General features: G+C 44.5%; 1 protein-coding gene and 2 non-coding genes across 5 annotated transcripts; 1 reads left to right on the top strand and 2 right to left on the bottom strand.

The window, feature by feature from the left end:
- Positions 1-1,585: 1,585 nt before the first annotated feature.
- CCNB1 (cyclin B1) lies at positions 1,586-12,816 on the bottom strand. Of its 3 annotated transcripts, XM_025387457.1 has the most exons (9): positions 12,543-12,816; positions 11,746-11,916; positions 11,481-11,651; positions 8,393-8,575; positions 5,193-5,351; positions 4,483-4,719; positions 4,060-4,200; positions 2,474-2,584; positions 2,072-2,303 (listed from the first exon to the last, which is right to left on the bottom strand). In XM_025387457.1, exons 1-9 carry the CDS (start codon positions 12,561-12,563, stop codon positions 2,196-2,198), a joined length of 1,302 nt encoding a protein of 433 aa, XP_025243242.1. In that variant the 5' UTR covers positions 12,564-12,816; the 3' UTR covers positions 2,072-2,195. The 3 variants fall into 3 exon arrangements, with proteins under 3 accessions (XP_025243243.1, XP_025243244.1, XP_025243242.1); XM_025387458.1 differs by lacking the exon at positions 2,474-2,584 and having other exon boundaries at positions 1,586-2,303; XM_025387459.1 differs by lacking the exon at positions 5,193-5,351 and having other exon boundaries at positions 1,780-2,303.
- Positions 3,668-3,769, top strand: LOC112627284. Its single transcript, XR_003120128.1, has one exon. It is a non-coding gene; the product is annotated as a small nucleolar RNA U13 (small nucleolar RNA).
- Positions 12,817-18,338: 5,522 nt separating the features above from the next.
- On the bottom strand, positions 18,339-18,469 carry LOC112627273. Its single transcript, XR_003120118.1, has one exon. It is a non-coding gene; the product is annotated as a small nucleolar RNA SNORA76 (small nucleolar RNA).
- Positions 18,470-18,850: the final 381 nt, after the last annotated feature.

The following is an 18,850-nucleotide window of genomic DNA, read 5'->3' as shown; positions in this document are numbered from 1 at the left end:
TCCAATGAATGAATGGGGACTTCAAATGATTGTAAGGCTTTAAAAAGATGAAACTGGCTGGGTGTGGTGGCTCACACTTGTAGTCTCAGCACTTCGGGAGGCCTGATCACCTGAGGTCTGGAGTTCGAGACCAGCCTGACCAACATGAAGAAACCCCGTCTCTACTAAAAATACAAAAATGGCAGGGCATGGTGGTGCATGCCTGTAATCCCAGCTACTCGGGAGGCTGAGGCAGGAGAATCGCTTGAACTAGGGAGGCGGAGGTTGCAGTGAGCCAAGATAGCGCCACTGCACTCCAGCCTGGGCAACAGAACGAGACTCCGCCTCAAAAAACAAACAACAACAAAAAAGGAACTTTTTGGTAACTATACACAATTTTAAAGTTTTTATAGGAAAGTGTTTGGTAGTACCCCCATATATTTGGTAAGCCTTATCTTAACTGATAAACTTGTAAAACTGTATTATCACAGGAAAAAACAAGATCAGGGAAGAATAGATGGGCATTGAAGATATTTCAAGTTGGACAAGGAGGGTTTCAGTCATGGCACTGGCATAAACGGGTATCTGGAAGAATTCTACTTCACACCACATATAAAAATTGCCTACGTAGGGCTGGGTGCGGTGGCTCATGCCTGTAATCCCAGCACTTTGGGAGGCAGAGGTGGGCGAATCACGAGGTCAGGAGATCGAGACCATCCTGGCTAACACGGTGAAACCCCATCTCTACTAAAATTACAAAAAATTAGTTGGCCATGGTGGCTCACGCCTGTAATCCCAGCACTTTGGGAGGCTGAGGCAGGCAGATCACCTGAGATCGGGAGTTCAAGACCAGCCTGACCAACATGGTGAAACCCCGTCTCTACTAAAAATACATAATAAGCTGGGCGTGGTGGTGCATGCCTGTAATCTCAGCTACTCAGGAGGCTGAGGCAGGAGAATCGCTTGAACCCAGGAGGCGAAGGTTGCAGTGAGCCGAGATCGCGCCATTGCACTCCAGCCTGGCAACAGAGCGAGACTGTCGCAAAAACAAAAAAACTTACTCATGTGTTGCTTAATGATTGGGATATGGTTTGAGAAATGTGTCATTAGGTGATTTTATTGTTCAAACACCAGAGTATACTCACACAAATCTAGATGGCATACCCTACTGCACTCCTAGGCTATATAGTGTAGCTTATAGCTCCTAGGCTACAAAACTATACACTATGTTATTGAATACTGCAGGCAATTATAACACGTCAGTATTTGTGTATTTAGGCACAAGGTACAGTAAAAGTATGGCATCATAATCTTATGGGACCACCAAGGTGTATGTAGTCTGTCTTTGACCAAAATGTTCATGGGGCACATGACTATCTGTACCATGTAATATAATGCACAAATACAGGTAGGCTTATGTATGTTGACAATAATTGTTATGTATATAGAATAAACCACATTTTTAAAAAACCCATAAAAATTAATATGCACATCTATATACAAGACATGGAAGGATAAATCCGTAATTGTTGATTTCAGGTGGGTGGGATTTAGAAAGAGCCTAAGGAAGGGGTAAATTAACTTTTAAAAAAGATACCTTTTGTATTTGAGTATTGTTTTATTAAACAAAACACAAAACCAAAATGAAAACTGGGCTTAGAATATAAAGTTCTCATTTTTCAAAGTGAAAGTTTGAAGATACTAAAGTTGATAACTTAAATAGTGGTAAAAGTAAATAACTTAGAATTATGGCAGCAATCACCAGAAGAAACAGAATTCTAACAGGGTGACTAGGGATTTGGTGGTATACTTTTACTTTAAAATAGAACTACGTAGCAGATTCTCCATGATGACTTGGCTTACATGCAGTATGTCCTATGGAAGTAAAATTTTCAAATACCTCCATCACCTTCAGTAATTCATATTAATAAAGTAAAAGCCAGGTACATAAAACAAGAACCAAGTATATAAACATATACATCGATTGGATCCCCAGGTAAACCAAAAGCAGTTTTTAAAAATATTCCCCACCATACCTTTTAAGACAACTTTTCCGCTACCCTACAGTAGCAAGTAACCACATTCAAATTAGTTAAGCTATAAAAAAGTAAAAGGGGCCATAAGCTTTATTAAAAGGAAATGCAACAGTAATATGTACAGATGGCACATGGTGCCAATTTTATTTGTAAATATATACTCCAACTCAAGTTTACAAGTTACACCTTTGCCACAGCCTTGGCTAAATCTTGAACTAGTGCAGAATTCAGCTGTGGTAGAGTGCTGATCTTAGCATGCTTCGACGTGGCATACTTGTTCTTGACAGTCTGGAAGACAAAAGGATAGCAATTAAAGAGGGGAAAAAAAATCACAAGATCCAATGATACAGGTATTCATTTAAAACATTAACTCATTAAAAATAAACCAGGCATTTGCAGGCATTAAGTTTGAATTATTAGACTTTTTGACATATTACAATGTCACTATATTGACTCACCATGTGCTTTGTAAGTCCTTGATTTACCATGACTATATTCTTAGCCAGGTGCTGCATAACCAGAAGAAGAGATTCTTCAGTATATGACAGGTAATGCTGTAGAGTTGGTGTCTAAGACAACAAAAGTTAATGTTAAAAATGCTCAATCGATAATGATTTTCATAAAGTTTATAGATGTTTGATGTTATTCAGGAGTGGGGAAGGGAAGGGTACTGTGTCATTAATTAATATAAGTGAAATGTAAGACAAAGCTAAAGACTCCTCCTTTCCTAGGTGCTCTCATGCTTCTATAGGAACCTCTGCTCAAACACAACTGCACTATTGTAATTGTTGACTTGCCCACCCTAAAACTAGACTCCACTTCCTTGAGGCCAACTTTGTCATAGTTCTGTTCTTTTCTTTCTTTTTTTTTTTTTGAGATGGAGTCTCACTCCAGGCTGGAGTGCATGGTGTGACCTTGGTTCACTGCGACCTCCGCCTCCCGGGTTCAAGTGATTCTCCTGCCTCAGCCTCCTGAGTAGCTGGGATTACAGATTTGCACCACCATGCCTGGCTAATTTTTGTATTTTTAGTAGAGATAGGGTTTCACCACATTGGTCAGACTGGTCTTGAACTTTTGAGCTCGTGATCTGCCCACCTTGGCCTCCCAAAGTGCTGGGATTACAGGTGGTAGCCACCACACCCGGCTGCATAGTTCTATTCTTAACACCTAGGGTAGTGCCTGCCACATAGGAGAGGCATTTGCTGAATCAATGAATATGAATGTACTATTTGTATGTCACTTGACCTTCAAGTTTCTCCTCTAAGGAGTAAAAGTTGCTCTACCTTTCTCAAAGGGAATACAGTTGAAATTAGGCAAAGAAATGGAAACACTTGACTGGTTGCAATGGCTCACGCCTGTAATTCCAACACTTTGGTAAGTGGAAGTGGGTAGATCGCTTGAGCCCAGGGTTTCAAGACCAGCCTGGGTAATATAAGGAGGCGCCATGTCTACAAAAAATATAAAGGTCAGCCTCCAGAGTAGCTGGGACTACAGACATGTGCCTATATATATATATTTGTGTGTGTGTGTGTATATATATATTTGTAAAGATGAGACAGTCATGTACATGGTCTCCTGCAACAACCTGAATATATATATATATATATATTTGTAAAGATGAGGATTTGCTACGTTGCCCAGGCTGGTGGGCGACTCTTGTAGTTTATAAGTGTGATGATTGGGTGTTCATGTGAACGTGTGAAATGTGCCACCCTCAAACCTTGTTACAACGTGGGCATATTACCCGTCTGACATGAAAAAAATTTAAAAACTAGCCAGAAACCTTCAGTCCCAGCTACTCTGGAGGCTGATGTTGCAGTGGGTCAAGACTGCATCACTGCACTCCAGCCCAGGCGACAGAGCGAAACCTTGTCTCAAAAACAAAACCAGGTGGAAACATTCTAAGACATCTTTTTAAACTATTCCTTCAGTAGATCCCATATTTATGAATCACTTGAATTGCCCTTTAATAACAAAAGTTCTGTATTTAGTCAAACATTCTTTACAATTTAAAAGCTTAGGAGTTCTGTGGGACAGAGCTTACCCATTCACCATTATCCAGAATTTTCAGTGCTAAGCAAAAAGCTCCTGCTGCAATTTGAGAAGGAGGAAAGTGCACCATATCATAGTCCAACATAGTTAGTTCCATCAGGTATTTGGCCAAAGTATGTTGCTCAACATCAACCTGAAACAAAACCTGTGTCACTGAGTTTCTTTCAGAAAATTTTCATTTGGCACTAACCTGCATGCCCATATGTATCTTTTAACTACAAATGTTTGTCTACAAACTCTCAAATGCCCACGGAAAGCCCTAATATTAACATGCAGCCTGACTAAAAATAAAGAACAACTTTATCTCTTCCCCATGTAGTTAGGTATAATATAGGTCAGTTGAATTCGACTTGCTTGGTCAGCAGCAGTGTTCCCTAATGTACCCATACCGAAAGGTTTCTTAAGAAACCTGTACCTCTCCAATCTTAGATGCTCTCCGAAGGAAGTGCAAAGGTAGAGGCCGACCCAGACCAAAGTTTAAAGCTCTTAGAATCTTCATTTCCATCTGTCTGATTTGGTGCTTAGTGTAAGTATTGTCAGTCACAAAAGCAAAGTCACCAATTTCTGGAGGGTACATTTCTTCATATTTGCTTGCAATGAACATGGCAGTGACACCAACCAGCTGCAGCATCTTCTTGGGCACACAATTATTCTGCAATGGGAATTTCAACACAATGAATAACATGTTTGAAAAGGAGACACAGAGCTATGATGGAGAGGTAGAAAGACATTCTCCCATTGCAAAATCTTAATTAATGATACCATATCCCCCAAGAAAGATTTTAGCTGAAAAAGTCAGTTTCTTTCTTTTTTTTTTTTTTTGAGATGGAGTCTCACTCTGTCGCCCAGGCTGGAGTGCAATGGCGCGATCTCAGCTCACTGCAACCTCCGCCTCCTGTAGCTGGGACAACAGGCGCCCGCCACGACACCCAGCTAAATTTTTGTATTTTTAGTAGAGACGGGGTTTTACTGTGTTAGCCAAGATGGTCTCGATCTCCTAACCTCGTGATCCACCCGCCCGCTGGGATTGCAGGCATGAGCCGCCGCGCCCGGCGCAGCCCAAAAATGTCAGCTGCTTATGACTCGGCTAGAATCCTGGAAGGGAAAACTTACTGAAATGCTTACCTGCATGAACCGATCAATAATGGAGACAGTCATGTACATGGTCTCCTGCAACAACCTGAATTTCATTTGAACCTGTACTAGCCAGTCAATTAGAATGGCTCTCATGTTTCCAGTGACTTCCCGACCCAGTAGGTATTTTGGTCTGACTGCTTGCTCTTCCTGCAAAAGAAAATGCCGATTATTGTTAGAAACATGACTCCATGTGACACATTTATGTCCAGAAAGATCAGTTAGTTCCTACAGTAAGTAGCACTGGGGCATTTAGAATCTCTATCAGTTCCTTTTTTTTTGAGACGGAGTCCCGCTCTGTCGCCCAGGCTGGAGTGCTATGGCGAGATCTCGGCTCACTGCAAGCTCCGCCTCCCGGGTTCATGCCATTCTCCTGCCTCAGCCTCCCGAGTAGTTGGAACTACAGGCGTCCGCCACCACGCCCGGCTAATTTTTTTTTGTATTTTAGTAGAGATGGGGTTTCACTGTGTTAGCCAGGATGGTCTCGATCTCCTGACCTTGTGATCCACCTGTCTTGGCCTCCCAAAGTGCTGGGATTACAGGCGTGAGCCACTGTGCCCAGCCTTTATATCAGTTCTTAATTCAATTATTCATATGGTCACCACATACAACACCATCACCAAGAAAGCAAACATTAAGGCTGGCGTGGTGGCTCATGCCTGTAATCCCAGCACTTTGGGAGGCTGAGATGGGCAGATTGCTTGAGGCCAGGAGTTCGAGACCAGCCTGGCCAACATGGCAAAACCTCTCTTTACTAAAAATACAAAAATTAGCTGGGCATGGTTGCGCACACCTGTAGTCCCAGCTGCTCAGGAGGCTGAGGCAGGAGAATTGCTTGAACCCAGGAGGTGGAGGTTGCAGGTAGCCGAGATTGCACCACTGCTCTCCAGCCTGGGTGACAGAAAGACTGTCTTCCCCCTTCACCCCCCCGCCAAAAAAGGGCAAACATTAGATAGGACAGTGTGACAGCTTTTTTATATTGTCAGGTCTTAACGATATTCACCACAACTCTTGCTAGTCCACTCCCTTCCAAATAAAGATACTATACTATCATCTCAGATCTTTTCACTTGAGCCTCTAAAGTTAGAACCTGAGCTTTACGTAGAGAAAATATCAAACTCCCAGGGCAGCTGGAACCCATGTACTACAACACTCCTGCCTGCTCCAGGGTTAAAGCCCAACAGCAACATAGCTAAGAACTGTGGGGGACAAGAGTGACTTTATTTTAAATGCTAATCCAATGTGCCTTCTGCCTATTCACTTTAAGTTTGGCCTCTCCTCCAAAACAGCCCTTCATACTATTGTATAGATTATAGGCTATGATGTCTGTAGCATTCTCTCAGCCACCCGCACATTCATTCTAGAGCACGTATACTTTCCCCAAGAAAATGTATACATACTCAAGCCGTGGGTATGAGGGGTTACAGTGCAGAGATCTACATCTTACAGCCATCAAAGACCAGACTTATGTCTGTAAATTCCCCCTCATCAGTCACCCAATACCAGCAAACTCCATTTATCTGCCTCATTCCTTGGTTTCTCAGCTCCTCTGACATTTGGGGGGTTGCTTTGCATATATGGCCGCCTTGCACAGAACAAGAACGAAGCATCAAGAAACAGCACATTTACAGGCTGGGCACGGTGGCTCATGCCTGTAATCCCAGCACTTTGGGAGGCCAAGGTGGGCGGATCATGACGTTAGGAGATCGAGACCATCCTGGCTAACATGGTGAAACCCTGTCTCTACTAAAAATACAAAAAATTAGCCAGGCATGGTGGCACGTGCCTGTAGTCCCAGCTACTCAGGAGGCTGAGGCAGGAGAATGGCGTGAACCTGGGAGGCGGAGCTTGCAGTGAGCCACGGCACACCCCCTGGGTGACACAGCGAGACTGTCTCAAAAAAAAAAAAGGTATCCTCCAAAGTTAGAACACAACTTTAAAAAGCCCTAAAAAGATGGCAGAAGAAACTCAAAGCAGAAGGCTACTCCTGGCATAGAAGTCTTGCAGAAGAATCCTACAGAAAAAGGAGAGGCCCCAAAGGAGCAGGCAAGAGATGTCAGTGATGACATTAAGACGATGCATTAAAAACAACTGGGGGCTGGGCGCGACTGCTCATGCCTGTAATCCCAGCACTTTGGGAGGCCGGGTGGGTGGATCATCTAAGGAGTTTGAGACCAGCCTGGCCGATATGGTGACCTCATTTCTACTAAAAGTACAAAAATTAGCTGGGTGTTGTGGTGGGCACCTGTAATCCCAGCTGCTCAGGAGGCTGAGGCATGAGAATCACTTGACCCGAGAGGCAGAGGTTGCAGTGAGCCGAGATTGCACCACTGCACTCCAGCCTGGGCAACAGAGCAAGACCCTGTCTCAAAAAACCAAAACCAAATAAAAATACAAAAAATTAGCCAGGCATGGTGGTGTGTGCCTGCAGTCCCAACTACTCGGCAGACTAAGGCAGGAGAATTGCTTGCTTGAACCCAGGAGGCAGATTGCAGTGAGCTGAGATGGCACCATTGCCCTCTAGCCTGGGCGACAGTGTGAGACTCCCTCTAAAAAAAAAAAAACACACACACACCAAAAAACTAGGTAAATGTGATAACGGTATAGTTGACGCTACTATGTTTATGCTGCCATATAGAATGCTTGTATTTGTAGGAAAAGGGCAAATGCCATTAAGAGAAAGTTTCAAAAGTGGGATCAAATTGAAGTGAACCAAAAAATAGCTTTTGAGTGTACTCCTTTTGGGCACAAATAATTTCACCAACAACTGGACGCACATCAGCCACACTAACACAAAATGCCTTGTGTTAGGGGTGGCTGTAGTCTGAGTATATTCTACATCCTCATCCACTTGCTGACCCATTATTACCTAAAATGCAGAGTTTGGGGCTTAACCATTCCAAATACGGTGGAGATTGCATATATACATATCAAATTCAATCTGTGGACTTTCCTTCAGAAAGACCGATAGTAGTATCCACCCTGACTTCGAACTTTCCTGCACAAAGTGGCAAATAGACTCCATTGATTTAGTGACTTTTTATTTTAGGTATTCCATGAAGGAGAATTTGAAAGTGCGATCTCTTAAGAAATGCTGCCCAAGTCCTGCTTGAATTATTATGAACTATTGATAGAAAAGACTTTCATAAAGTTAGATGCAGTTTAGGAAAAAAACTAATGATAATACTGACCTCAAGTTGTCTCAGATAAGCATAAATATCTTTCACATATTCACTACAAAGGTTTGGATCGGCTCCATCTTCTGCATCCACATCATTTACTGCAAGAATTACATCAGAGAAAGCCTGACACAGGTCTTCTTCTGCAGGGGCACATCCAGATGTTTCCATTGGGCTTGGAGAGGGAGTATCAACCTTAAAACAAAGAGATCTCTTGAAACAAGAGCAAATAGGAGTAAGCACTATAGTTTGGGCTTGAAGGTCAGGTTATTGGTACCAACTCAAGATAGTATTCTCCTGAATCAACATACAATTCATTTCCTTAAAGGAAAAGTATCTTTTCAGACTTATTCCATTTCTTTTTAGGAAGTGATTAACATCCAAAGTGATCATTTGGGTTGGGCGCGGTGGCTCACGCCTTTAATCTCAGCACTTTGAGAGGCTGAGGTTGAGGCCAGGAGATCAAGACAAGCCTTGGCAATATAGCAAGACCCTGTCTTTGTTAAAAAAGAAAGTGATTAATTACTCAATTAAAAAGAATGAGGTCGGGCATGGTGGCTCAAGCCTGTAATCGCAGTTCTTTGGGTGGCTGACGTGGGAGGATCCTTTGAGACCATGAGTTCGAGACCAGCCTGGGCAATATAGCAATAACTCATCTCTACAAAAAATTAGCTGGGCATGAAGGCAACTGCCTATAATCCTAGCTACTCAGGAGGCCAAGGTAGGAGGATCACTTGAGCCCAGCAGTTTGAGGATACAGTGAGCTATGATTGCGCCATTCTACTCCAGCCTGGGCAAAAAAAAGAGTGAAATGCCAACTCAGAGTGAGTCAGTTTAAAGTTGGAAGCAAATAAATTTACATTCTAGACTTTCCTGCAAAGGAAACTGAGAAGTAATTAATCTTTATCAGCAACATGTGAAGTTAATCCAAATAAAGGGCAGTTCAGTCTTTAGTCTTTATTTCAAAATATAAACTGCTTCTCACTACTCAAAATAACATAAATTCTATCCTGACTACTAAGGATTAACTTCATTACCATTAACCACTTCCTTCAAGCTCCCTTTATCCCATTGTTCAAACATTTATTGAGTCCCTTCTTCAAGTCAAACTCTACAAGGCATTGACTTCATGGCATCCTCAAGAGACTCTGAATTTAGTAGACAAAGTAAAGAAATAAGGTCGGGCGCAGTGGCTCACACTTGTAATCCCAGCACTTTGGGAGGCCCAGGTTGGTGGATCATGAGGTCAGGAGTTTGAGACCAGCCTGGCCAACCTGGTGAAACTCCCTCTCTACTAAAAATAGGAAAAAAAAAAAAATTAGCTGGGTGTGGTGGCGGGTGCCTGTAATCCCAACTACTCAGGAGGCTGAGGCAAGAGAACTGCTTGAATCCGGGAGGCGGAGGTTGCAATGAGCCAAGATCACGCCACTGCACTCCAGCCTGGGTGACACAGCAAGACTCCATCTCGGGAAAAAGTAAATAAATAAATAAACAAAAATAAGACTGAGACTGGGCATGGTGGCTCATGTCTGTAATCCTAGCACTTTGGGAGACTGAGGCAGGTGGATCACGAGATCAGGAGTTCGAGACCAGCTTGGCCAACATAGTGAAACCCCGTCTCTACTAAAAATAGAAAAATTAGTCAGGCATGGTGGCACGTGCCTGTAGTCCCAGCTACTTGGGAGGCTGAAGCAGGAGAATCGCTTGAACTCAGGAGGCAGAGGTTGCGGTGAGCTGAGATGGCATCACTGCACTCCAGCCTGGGCAACAGAATGAGACTGTCTCAAAACAAACAAAAAGACTGATTCTAGGAACAGGGGTGGAGATGGGAGAAGTTCAGGAAAGCTTCAGGAGTTGATGCTTGAGCTGTTTTCAAGGATGAAAAGGTTATTAGCTAAATGAAAGGGTGGGGAAGGCATTCTTACTAAGTGGGAAAGCAAAGGTAAGAATCGGTATGGACCTTTCGAGAAAGCATCATGTAGTTTGATATGCCCAAAGACCATGCTGGCTACATGTTTCATGTGCTGTGCCCAGAAATTTAACACTAAAGCAATAGTTTTCAATGTCTTATCCTTAGATATAAGAAGCTTAACTGGCTGGGTGTGGTGGCTCACGCCTGTAATCCCAGCACTTTGGGAGGCCGAGGTAGGCAGATCACGAGGTCAGGAGTTCAAGACCAGCCTGGCCAACATGGTGAAACCTCATCTATACTAAAAATATGAAAATTAGCTGGGTGTGGTGGTGTGCGCCTGTAATCCCAGCTACTAGGGAGGCTGAGGCAGGAAAATTGCTTGAACCTGGGAGGCAGAGGTTGCAGTGAGCCGAGATCACACCACTGCACTCCAGCCTGGGCAACAGAGCCAGACTCTGTCTCAAAAAATTTTTTTTCAGATAATTTTCCCAACTGGTTTTAACTAAGTTTAAAAAACTGAGCTTCAGAATGCAGTTCATTGCAGTTTCATCAAAGCAGCCTCCTCTACATGACCTACCTTTCCTTCACAGGGAGGTCTATCATAGGATACATTTACATACCTTTTATTTAAGAAAAAGTTACTGGTTTTGAGGCTAAGTGTTAATTCATCTTCTTAACCACTCCCTGAAAAGTTGCATTCTTCCTGTTTTACTCCTTTGCATTTTCCAGTGTTACAGGTTTATTATTTAGTAGCCATATTAGGCAGTAAAAAATTTCAAGAGAACATTCTGTTTACTCCGATAAATTCTGCAGAGGTGGCTTGTACTTGGACAACAAAGCCTTTGGCTCAGGCAGGTACTACTTAATATCATTAACGAAGGAATATAAGACAGTTAACAATTAAAAGCATAGATTCTGAAGCCAGACAGCCTGAGCTTAAATCTCATATGGGCCACTTACCTGTGTGACCCTGACATAACCTCTCTAAAGCCATGATTTAAATAGTAGAGGTGACAATACCTACCTCAGAGTACCTGTAAAGATTATGTGAGTTAATGCATGTAGAATGTTGGGCAGAGACTGCCTCATGCTAAGCACTCAATAAATGGTATTAATTTGAATGCTCTTGCAGTGAAATAAGGGACAAGAAATAATCAACAGACTCTACAATGGTAAGAATAAGTTTACCAAAATAGGCTCAGGCGAAAGTTTTTCTTCTTTAACAGGCTCAGGTTCTGGCTCAGGTTCTGGCTCTGGCACTGGCTCAGACACTGGCACTGGCACCAGCATAGGTACCTTTTCAAGAGGTTTTGGTAGTTTTTTATCAATAACTTTTCCAGTAGCTGAAGGTTTTACTTCCTGTAGATGAAACAGAGAGAATGAAATGTTTCTGCATCAAAGGCCACAGTTGGAAGGCCAGCTCTTACAGAAGTTAGGTCGGGAAGACAGTTACCTTCTTCATAGGCATTTTGGCCTGCAGTTGTTCACTGACTTTGTTACCAATGTCCCCAAGAGCTGTTCTTGGCCTCAATCCGGGCTTGGAGGTTGCAGCAGGGGCCGTAGGAACGCGCTTTGCGCCTGCCATGCTGATCTTCGCCTTATTTTCAGCATTAATTTTCGAGTTCTGAAAGAAGCAAGACCACTTTAAGAGCTGGTCCACGGAGGCTCGAGTCAGTCAAGGGTTAATTAAGGTGGGGCACAGGAGAAGTTCCCAGAAGGAAAGGCGAGTAAAAATGGGTTCCGAGGGAAAACGTGGGTCCCAAAGTCAACTCTGCGGCCGTGACAAGTCAGTTTCCGCCGACAACCTCTACATTTACCAATTGAGGGATTCCCTGATTAGTCCTGCCCAGCCCTAAAATACCGAGAATTTACGTTTGAAAGGAAACCGAAAAAGCCTCCAATTGCAGACACCTTCTCTCTGGGAAGGGGGTTACAGAGCTGCTGGCGGGCCCACTCAGGGACCCTCTATCACTTTTTCAAAAGGTTCCCAGTCGACTTTCCATCTCCCCCAAACATTTATCCAATATCGGTCCAGTTCTCTTTCTCACCTTCCTCCCTCCATCCATCGTCCCCCACACTCCCCCACCAGGCCTGGGCCCACCTCGACGCTCTCTTGGTGACTTCCCTCCCACCTTCCTCCCCAAATCGTTCCTGCGGCCCTCTCCCGCTCGGGGGGCTCCCGCAGGCGAGGCAGAGCGAGCAGGCTGCAGCGAAGAAGGCCGCGTCAGTTCGCAGTCCGTAGCGGCTCACCCTGGTGACTCGGAGCGCCATGGCTTCCTCTTCACCAGGCAGCAGCTCAGCGGGGAGAAGCAGAACACCGGAGCCCCGACCAGCCGAGGACCTGCACCCAGCAGAGACCAACAGCCGTTCCTCCGCAGCACGCCGGGAAGAGCAGGCCCAGCCTCAGGTTTAAACCCCGCACTGCTCCCTCCTTATTGGCCTGTTCGTGGCACTCACTCCCTTCCCATTGGCGGCTGCCTGTCCCGGAGAATGCGTTTCCAGGGCGATCCCGCGAAGGCGTTCGAGAGGGGCGGGGCCAGAGTGAGGCTAGGTCGGAAGGCGTGGCCAGACTCTCACGTGGTCTGCCTCCGCGCCTGCGCTCTCGGGCAGCTGCCGCGGTCACCTGGAGAGCCGAGCAGCGCGAGCACCGCCCACCTGGAAAGGTGAGCCGGGCAAGAGTGTGCGCTGCCAATGCCAGCTCAGGAAAGGCCTGGTGACCTTTGGAAGGTGACAGTGGCGCGGCCACAGTCTCAGAAGTGTCAAAAGTAGTTTTGGATCTAGTCCAAATTATTGTTGTACAGTTTCCATTTCTACGGTAGCAGTAATAATATAGTTCATGAAAGGCTTTAATATACGTTCTTTCATTTGATCGTTGCAACAACTCTCTGGGCTGGAGGAACCGAAGCTCAGCGGCTTAGATGACTTTGCCAGGATCGCACATTAGCAACGGGGGAACAGAATTTAGGGTTTTTTTTGAGGGGGAGGGAGGGGGCGTATTCGTGTTTCCACAATACTGATTGTCCCTTAACAATATTACTTGATTATTTCAAGATTGGCCAGTTTCCCAAGGCCAATTGTTTTGTTTGTTTTAGCTTCCTATTTGGAAATAATTTCATACTTGCACCAGTTGCCAACAAAAATCTTGTAAGGAACATTTCTGTACCCTTTACCCAGATTCAACTATCCTTAACATGTATTTGCCTCTTATGGGAAGATCGAGAAAAACTAAACAAAAAGACATTTTACACCATTTGCTTTGTTATTTGCTCACTCTCTCTCCGGATCCAAAGAAAAACAAGAGGGTTCTTTTTGCCTTCTACTCCTCAAAACACACCAGGAGCTCAGCAATTGGAGGGGAGGCTGAAGGACAAAAACATTGATACCTCATAGAGCAACGGTATAAGAGCCAATAGAGACTGCTGACCCTGGAAGTCAAGGATCCGAAAGAAGGCGCCCAATCATTTGGTTTCATTCGATCGTTATTCAGTCTTCTATCATCATAGTTCTACGCTCCTACTCGGATGCCTACCGTGGGGCCCTTACCATTGCTCTCCTCTGCCTGGAATGCCCGCCTCTTCTTGCACTCAAGCCCCTGTTCTATTCAGGTAATTCCCATTCATCCTTCAGTTCTGTGTTCAGCATCCATCCTCAGTCTTTCTGGGTTTGATCAATCCTGCCTCGCCCCATGCAAGGGCGAGAGGCAAGGGGTGAGGCAGGATTACTTATCCTCTGTGTTCCAGTTAAAAAATTTTTTTTTTACTTTTTTTTTTTTTGAGACGGAGCCTGTATCTGTCGCCCAGGCTGGAGTGCAGTGGTGCGATCTCGACTCACTGTAACCTCCGCCTCCCGGGTTCACTCTATTCTCCTGCCTAGGAGCTGGGACTACAGGCGCCTGCCACAACGCCCGGCTAATTTTTTGTGTTTTTGGTAGAGACGGGGTTTCACCGGGTTAGCCAGGATGGTCTCGATCTCCTGATCTCGTGATCCGCCTGCCTCGGCCTCCCAAAGTGCTGGGATTACAGGCGTGAGCCACTGCGCCCGGCCGAGTGGACATAAGTTTTAAACTCATTTGGGTGAATACCAAGGAGCAAGACTGTTGGATCATATAGTACGAGTATGGTTACTTTTGTAAGAAACCGCCAAACTGTCTTCCAAAGCTGCTGTACCATTTTGCATTTCCATCAGCAATCCTCACAAGCATTTGGTGTTGTCATTTTTTAAAAAAAAATTGTAGCCATCCTAATAGGTATGTAGTGGTAACTCATTGTATTTTGATTTGCAATTCTCTAATGACATATGATGTTGAGTATCTTTTTCTGTGATTATCATCTGTATAACTTCTTTGGTGAGGTATCTGTTCAGGTATTTTGCCCAGTTTTTGTTTTGTTTTGTTTTCTGAGGCAGGGTCTCACTCTGTTACCCAGGCTGGAATGCACTGGTGTGATCATAGCTCACTGTAACCTCAAACTCCTGAGCTCAGGCAATTCTGCCTCAGCTTCCCAAGTAGTTAGGACTATAGGTGTGAGCCACCATGCCCAGCTAATTTTTTTATTTTTTATTTTTTGTAGAGATGGGTTCTCACTATGTTTCCAAGGCTCATCTCAAACTCTTGGTCTCACAAAGCACTGGGAATATATATATACACATGTATATATGTGTCTATATATTATGTATATATATGTGTGTGTGTGCGTGTGTGTGTATGTATATATACACATTTTTTTTTTTTTTTTTGAGACGGAGTCTCGCTCTGTTGCCCAGGCTAGAGTGCAGTGGCTCAATCTCGGCTCACTGCAACCTCTGCCTCCCAGGTTCAAGTGATTCTCCTGCCTCAGCCTCCCAAGTAACTGGGACTATAGGTGGCCGCCACCACACCCGGCTAATTTTTGTATTTTTAGTAGAGATGGGGTTTCACCATATTGGCCAGGCTGGTCTCGAACTCCTGACCTTGTGATCTACCCGCCTTGGCCTCCCAAAGTGCTGGGATTACAGGCGTGAGCCACCACGCCCGGCTGCACTGGGAATATTAAAGGCATGAGCCACCTCGCCCAGCCTTTGCCCAGTTTTATTTTTGTTTTGAGACAGGGTCTCTATTACCCAGCTAGGGTGCAGGGGCACAAACGTGGCTTACTGCAGTCTTAACCTCTGGGTTCACCAGAGCCACCACACCTGGCCTCAGACTAATATTCTTCTTTTTATTTATTTTTTTTGTTGTTTTTTCTTTTTTTCTTTTTTTTCTTTTTTTTTTTTGAGACGGAGTCTCGCTCTGTTACCCAGGCTGGAGTGCAGTGGCCGGATCTCAGCTCACTGCAAGCTCTGCCTCCCAGGTTCACGCCATTCTCCGGCCTCAGCCTCCCGAGTAGCTGGGACTACAGGCGCCCGCCACCTCGCCCAGCTAGTTTTTTGTATTTCTTAATAGAGACGGGGTTTCACCGTGTTAGCCAGGATGGTCTCGATCTCCTGACCTCGTGATCCGCCCGTCTCGGCCTCCCAAAGTGCTGGGATTACAGGCTTGAGCCACGGCGCCCGGCCTCTTTTTTTCTTCTTTTGTTGTTTTTATTTTTTTTTGGTGGGGGGACTAATATTCTTAATGGTACATTTTGTCATGTTTATTTTTAATTTTTATGCATACATAATAGTTGTACGTATTTATGGGGTACATGGTATATTTTGATACAAGCATGCAATGTGTAATGATCAAATCAGAGTAATTGGGATATTTATCTCCTCAAACATTTATCATTTATTTGTGTTGGAAACATTCCAACTCCACTCCTCTAGTTATTCTGAAATATACAGACTGGGTGCGGTGCCTGTAATCCCAGCACTTTGGGAGGCCAAAGCAGGAGTATCATTTGAGCCCAGGGGTCCAAGATCAGCCTGGGCAACCTGGCAAACCCCATCTCTACAAAAAATACAAAAATTAGCTGGGATTGGTGGTGTGTACCTGTAGTCCTAGTTACTCAGGAGGCTGAGGTGGGAGGATTGCTTGAGTCTGGGAGGTTGAGGCTGCAGTAAGCTGAGATTGTACCACTGCACTCCAACCGGGGTGGCAGAGCAAGACCTTGTCTCAAAAAAACATTAAAGAAAGGCCGAGCGTGGTGGCTTATGCCTGTAATCCCAGCACTTTGGGAGGCCAAGGTGGGAGGATTGCTTGAGCTCAGGAGTTTGAGACCAGCCTGGACAACATGGCGAAACCCCATCTCTACAAAATACACAAAAATTAGCCAGGCATGGTGGCACAAACCTGTAATTCCTGCTACTCGGGATGCTGAGGCAGGAGAATCGCTTGAACCTGGGAGGCGGAGGTTGCAGTGATTCGAGATTGCGCCACTGAACTCCAGCCTAGGTGACAGAGCAGACTCTGTCTCAAAAAAAAAAAGAAAAAAAAAAAGGAAATATATACAATAAATTATTGTTAACTATAGCCACCCTAGGCCAGATCTAGGCTACCGAACTCTAGATCTTATTGCTTCTATCTAATTGTATTTTTGTACCCATTCACTGTGATCTTTTTTTAAAAGTTTAAAATTTTTTTTATTATACTTCAAGTTCTAGGGTACATGTGCATAATGTGTAGGTTTGTTACATAGGTATACATGTGCCATGTTGGTTTGCTGCACCCATCAACTCGTCATTTACATTAGGTATTTTTCCTAATGCTATCCTTCCTCCAGCCTGCTACCCCTCCGACAGGCCCCGATGTGTGATGTTCCCCTCCCTGTGTCCATGTGTTCTCATTGTTCAGTTCCCACCTATGAGTGAGACTGTGCAGTGTTTGGTTTTCTGTCCTTATGATAGTTTGCTGAGAATGATGGTTTACAGCTTCATCCATGTCCCTGCAAAGGACATGAACTCATCCTTTTTTATGGCTGTGTAGTATTCCATGGTGAGTTTTGCTATTGCTGCCCAGACTGGAGTGCAATGGCAAGCGATTCTCCTGCCTCAGCCTCCCAACTAGCTGGGATTACAGCCATGCACCACCACGCCTGGCTAGTTTTGTATTTTTTTTAGAGATGGGGTTTCTCCATGTTGGTCAGGCTGGTCTCGAACTCCTGACCTCAGGTGATCTGCCCGCCTAGGCCTCCCAAAGTGCTGGGATTATAGGCGTGAGCCACCACGCCCAGTGCCACATTTTCTTAATCCAGTCTGTCATTGGTGGACATTTGGGTTGGTTCCAAGTCTTTGCTATTGTGAATTCACTGTGATCTTTATTTCTGTTCTGACAAGTCTTTTTGATAGTCCTTTCCTCAAATTCAGGCTGTATATTTGGAATTATGAAATAATTAAGATGACTTTTACACCCTGTAAATGCCTTAGGGGTTTTCTGGGTTTCCATTGTATTTCAAGGAAACTACAAAGATTTACTACTTCATCTTATAAAAGAAGAGATAATAAAAATAATTAAATTTGCTTGGCATTTTCTAGATTTTAACTAATCCAAAACTTTTGTCAGAGCTATTTTATCTGCCAAACCTAGAATATTTTTTTAAATGGACAATTCAAAAGCTCTATTTTGCTTTTCTTTTTTATTTATTTATTTATTTTTTATAGAGATGGGGGTGCACTATATTGACCAGGCTGGTCTTGAACTCCTGGCCTCAAGTGATCCTCCCATTTTGGCCTACCAAAATGCTGGAGATTACGGGCATGAGCCACCGCACCCAGCTCTATTTTGCTATTTTTTTAGTGAAAATAAGTTTGAGAGACATATTTATATTCATTTATAAAAGTTGACACATTAACTATAGGTCAGGCGTGGTGGCTCAGGCCTGTAACCTCAGCACTTTGGGAGGCCGAGGTGGGCGGATCACCTGAGGTCAGGAGTTGGAAACCAGCCTGGCCAACATGGCAAGACCCTATCTACTAAAAATACAAAAAAATTAGCCTGGCGTTGTGGTGCACGCCTGTAGTTCCAGCTACTCAGGAGGCAGAGGTTGTCCAGTGAGTTGAGATTGCGCCACTGTACTCCAGCCTGGGTGACAAAGCCAGGATCAGTATCAAAAAAAAAAAAAAAGCGGACACATTAACTATCAATTTTTTTCCCCATCTCCTTGTTAAAAGGACCATCCGTGGGGGACCAGGTGGCCCCAGTTATACGCAAGCACGTGCTCTGGCGCTGCTGCAGCCTGACCCCAGGCGCCACGCGGAGGCGCGGTGGTGTACAAAGGCAGCGTGTTTTTGGTTTTTTTTTTTGAGACAGAGTTTCGCTCTGTCGCCCAGGCAGGAGTGCAGTGGCACGATCTCGGCTCACGGCAATCTCCACTTCCCGGGTTCAAGCGATTCTCCTGTCTCAGCCTCCAGAGTAGCTGGGATTACAGGCACACACACCACGCCCAGCTAATTTTTGTATTTTTAGTAGAGACGGGGTTTCACCATGTTGGCCAGGATGGTCTCGATCTCTTGACCTCGTGACCAACCTGCCTCGGCCTCCCAAAGTGCTGGGATTACAGGTGGGAGCCACTGTGCCCGGTCAGTAATGTTACTATTAATGTAAGTCTTGACGAGAAGAAGGAATGAGGCCTCTGGAAGTGGTTTATATGCCATTATGGGAATTT

Source organism: Theropithecus gelada, chromosome 6 (genome assembly GCF_003255815.1).
Source record: "Theropithecus gelada isolate Dixy chromosome 6, Tgel_1.0, whole genome shotgun sequence".
Lineage (NCBI taxonomy): Eukaryota > Metazoa > Chordata > Mammalia > Primates > Cercopithecidae > Theropithecus > Theropithecus gelada.
This window is presented reverse-complemented; position numbering and strand designations above follow the sequence as displayed.